The following is a 4330-nucleotide window of genomic DNA, read 5'->3' as shown; positions in this document are numbered from 1 at the left end:
GCTCAAAATTTATTTGAAATGTTATTGTTCTGTCTTATAATTTGGTAGGAATTTTGTATTTTCCTTCTAGAAAAATAATTATTTTTTTTTTTCTTTTTTTTTTTTTTTTTTTTGGTTTTGTTTTTGAGATGGAGTTTCACTCTTGTTGCCCAGGCTAGAGTACAATAGCGTGATCTCAGCTCACTGCAACCTCTGCCTCTCAGATTCAAGGGATTCTCCTGCCTCAGCCTCCCAAGTAGCTGGGATTACAGGCATGCGCCACCACGCCTGGCTAATTTTGTATTTTTAGTAGAGACAGGGTTTTGCCATGTTGGCCAGGCTGATCTCGAACTCTGGACCTCAGGTGACCCACCCGCCTTGGCCTCCCTAAGTGCTGGGATTACAGGCTTGAGCCACCGCGCCCGGCCTGAAAATGAACTATTTTCCCACAGATATTTTAGTATAGATGTGGTTCATTTATCCTCTCTTTGGCATGCCCTAGTTTGAGGAACAACTCCTAGCCCAGTGCCTCCCCAAACTCCTCATCATCAACTCCAACTTATTGGACAATGCAGACCTCTTGGGTGTACCAGAGCCCATACCTGGCATAGGTGGGGGTAACAACATAGATAGTAGGCAGGGCCTCGGGTTCAGGGGGCTGGGCAGGGGCAGGGGGTGGCCGTCGGAGTTCCGCTTGCAGCTGCGAAATCCTCAGATCCTTCTGCCGTAGCTGCTCGGCTGCTGCCCGCAGGGGAGGAAGGCAGTCACATGGCTGGCCTGGTCCCAGGAAGCATTAATGGGGAAAGAGGATGGGGGCAGAGAACCACAGAATGTTCAGCATCCCAAAGGGCCATAATCTTCTCATTAATTCCTAGACAATGCAGGTATCCCCTTATGACTTCCCTAGTAGCCTTTTCTACACCTCTGGTGTGGGAAACTCACTGCCTCAAGCAGCAGACCCTCTCCAACTTTAATAAATTCCATTGTTACAATTTTACGTTGGATATTGAGCTGATTCCCTCTTTTCTATCTGCTGGTCCTAATTTTGCCTTCTGGACTCATAACAAGCCCATGTCCTTAAACAGGACAGTCTTTTCAGAGTCCAAGGTGCTAACTAACCATTACACTATAGAACCCCTTTAGGATAGTCTTTCAAATACCTGAGGATAACGCAGTGGCACTGTCCCTAAATCTTTGCATAAGGGGCAGGGTTCGATCCATTCCCTTGGCTGGGTGACCAAAGACTCATTGTTAAATTCATTGATTCCATTGTAGGATAAATATTTATTGAATACTCTTCCTAGGAGGCACTGCCTTAGGTGCTGAGGATACAGCAGGGAACAAAACAGACACAGTCCCTGCCCTCATCGAGCTTTCAGTTTAGCGGAGGAAGCAGACACTAAGCAAAGAAACAAATTAATAACATTATTACAAACTGTGATAGGGTCATGAAAAAAATAATCAGGATAGAGAATAAAAGGGAATGGAATAAGAATGGTATCTTTAGCTATGGTAGTCAGGGAAGGCCTCTCTGAGGAGGTGACATTTGAGCTAAGACCTGAAGGATGAGAAAGAGGCAGCCCGGGAAGAGCTGGAAGAAAAGACCCCAAGCAGAGGGAACAAGTTAAGCGCTTGAGAGAGCAATGAGCGTGGGGTTTTCGAGAAACTGTCAGCAAGCCAGTCTGGCTGCAGCAGAGCGAGGGAGAGGGGTGGGAAATGGGGTTGGGAGAGGCGGACGGCAGCAGGATCATGCGGGGCCTTGCAGGCTCTGGGAAGGAGTCTGGATTTCATCCGAGGTGCGGCGGGTCGCCGCGGTGCGTTCTATAGAGGGGAGTGCGCCTGCGGCCGCAGAGCTGTCCGGAGGGTCGAGCGGATGAATGGTGTTTGCCGGGGGTTCATCCCCAGGGCGGGATGCACGGCGGCGGGCGCCCACGGGCCAGCCCGCCGCACCCCCGCCCCGCCCCGCTCACCGAGCTGTACCAGCGCGTAGAGGAGGCCAGCGATCGACACCAGGAAGTAGGCGAGAAACACGTTCTTCAGCTTCAGCTTCATGGCCGCGCCGCCGCCCGCGCCCGAGCAGGCGGGGTCTAGAGGGGACGAGGGGTTCCCGCCCCAACCCCCGGCGCCTGCCCGCAGGCCCCGCCCCTGCACCGGCTCCGCCTTGCGTCCCCGCCTTCCTCGCACTCCCCTACCAGCTCCTAGCCGGGGCTGGCAGCGCCGCCCGGGCACGCTTCCGGTCATCTGTGCCCCCTTGTAGACTTGATTTCCGGTTCCACCGCCAGGCTCCGGGGAACCACGGGGCGGTGACGTCACATCCGGCGTGCCAAACTCGCGTGGACGGCAGTCAAAATCCCGGGTAGGTGCAGAATCTCGGGTAGCTGCACGTGGCACCTATCTCGCGACCCGCCCCCGATCACGGAATTGCATGAGAAAGCCAGTCCTGGCGTCCAGATCTTCACCTTATTCATCCAACCATCAGTCACGCCACCCAACAGCAGTTGCTCAATACTCATTACACAAATGAATGAAATCTAAGGCCCACCACATGATCCTCTGGGTGTCTCTCCTGGAATTCTCACTATACTTTGAGATAGATAAGAAACTAAAGTTGACAAAAATTATGTCATTGCCACAAGTCAGTTTTGTGTCCTTTCTAGACACCCGATTCCAGCATCTCTGGTGTTTCCTCTGGCCCACATTTCTTCAACAGATGACAACAAGGGTGCCAAGGAAGTGTTTTAACTACCAGGAAATTGATTGGAAATAGTTCTTGAGCTGGGGAATTCCAGGAATGCATCCCCTTCCTTGTCACAAGCACAAGTCATCCTTCTCAGTCATTTTTCCTTTAAAAAAAAAAAAGGGGGGGGGACCCGGCACAGTGGCTCATGCCTGTAATCCTAGCACTTTAGAAGCCCAGGAGTTTCAGATCAACCCAGGCAACAAGGCAAAACCCCGTCTCTACAAAAAAACAAAAAAATTAGCCGGGTTTAGTGGCGCGGACCTATAGTCCCAGCTGCTTGGGAGGCTGATGTGGGCAGCTGAGACTGTGGTGAGCCGTGATCATGCCACTGCACTCCAGCCTGGGTGACTGGGTGAGACCGTGTCTCAAAAAAAAAAAAGTCCTCCAACCCCCGCCAAAAAAGTTTCTGGTAAAATAATCTCTGACTTGTGGTCAGTCTACAAAATGAGGGGGAGACGGGGAATAGTATACTTCCTGTCACTAAAACAATGGGAAACTTTACAAAGTGCTGTTAGCTACAAGCAGAAGCCTTTAGGTTGGGCATGGTGGCTGATGCCTGTAATCCCAGCACTTTAGGAGCCTGGGAGGTCAAGGCTGCAATGAGCCGGGATCATGTCACAGCACTCCCAGCACTCCAGCCTCAGCAGTAGAACAAGACCCTGTCTCAATCTCCCACACCCCCCAAAAGTAGTAGCCTTTCATTTGAGAAACAACTATCTGAACTTATGGCTATTTCTATCCAAGAGGGACTCCATGGGCTCTGATAACCACTTACTAACTAGGCCTACTAAAATGTGATGACCTTGCTGGGCTCTTCTATGAAAATACCTAGCAACCCAAGGAAGGCTTGCTCTTGCTCATTTTGCTGAATCAAGGTTGCTCATGCTGGCTGGGCACTGTGGCTCATCCATGTTATTCCAGCACTTTGGAAGGCCAAGGCAGGCAGATCACTTGAGGCCAGGAGTTCAAGACCAGTCAGGCCAACATGTTGAAACCCATCTCTACTAAAAATACAAAAATCAGCCAGGCATGGTGGCAGGTGCCTGTAGTCCTAGCTACTCAGGAGGCTGAGGCAGGAGAATCGCTTGAGCCTGGGAGGCAGAGGTTGCAGTGAGCCGCGATCGCGCCACTGCACTCCACCCTGGGCAACAGTGAGACTCCATCTCAAAAAAACCCAAAACACAAAAAGGATGCTTATGCTGAAGCCAAATGAAAATGTAAGGCCTATGGCCAGGCATGGTGGCTCATGCCTGTAATCCCAGCACTCTGAGAGGCCAAGGCGGGCAGATCACCTGAGGTCAGGAGTTCAAGATCAGCCTGGCTAACACGGCAAAACCCTGTCTCTACTAAAAATGCAAAAATTAAGCTGGCCATGGTGGCAGGCGCCTGTAATCCCAGCTACGAGGGAGGCTGAGGTGGGAGAACTACCTGAACACGGGAGGCGGAGGTTGCAACGAGCCAAGATCACACCACTGCACTCCAGCCTGGCGACAGAGTGAGACTCTGTCCAAAAAAAAATAAAAAAGTAAAAAATAAGGAAAGAAAAAGAAAAAAAAAAAAAAAAGGCCGGGCACGGTGGCTCACTCCTGTAACCCCAGCACTTTGAGAGGC

The 4330-nt window shown here is 51.1% G+C and overlaps 1 protein-coding gene across 4 annotated transcripts; it reads right to left on the bottom strand.

Annotated features, from left to right (window-relative positions):
* Positions 1-301: 301 nt before the first annotated feature.
* On the bottom strand, positions 302-2813 carry LOC111524301 (galactosylgalactosylxylosylprotein 3-beta-glucuronosyltransferase 3). 4 transcript variants are annotated; one of them, XM_023189446.1, is made up of 3 exons: positions 1950-2813; positions 1140-1208; positions 302-756 (listed from the first exon to the last, which is right to left on the bottom strand). In XM_023189446.1, the coding sequence occupies exons 1-3, from the start codon at positions 2218-2220 to the stop codon at positions 539-541; spliced, it is 558 nt and encodes a 185-aa protein (XP_023045214.1). In that variant the 5' UTR covers positions 2221-2813; the 3' UTR covers positions 302-538. The 4 variants fall into 4 exon arrangements, 2 of the variants coding, with proteins under 2 accessions (XP_023045214.1, XP_023045215.1); XR_003307746.1 differs by having other exon boundaries at positions 621-756; positions 1140-1378; positions 2172-2813; XR_003307747.1 differs by having other exon boundaries at positions 621-756; positions 1140-1378; positions 1960-2072.
* Positions 2814-4330: the final 1517 nt, after the last annotated feature.

This window comes from Piliocolobus tephrosceles, unplaced genomic scaffold, assembly GCF_002776525.5.
Source record: "Piliocolobus tephrosceles isolate RC106 unplaced genomic scaffold, ASM277652v3 unscaffolded_21576, whole genome shotgun sequence".
In the NCBI taxonomy this organism is placed as follows: Eukaryota; Metazoa; Chordata; class Mammalia; order Primates; family Cercopithecidae; genus Piliocolobus; species Piliocolobus tephrosceles.
Note: the sequence above shows the minus strand (reverse complement) of the source record. Positions and strands in the feature narration are given on the sequence as shown.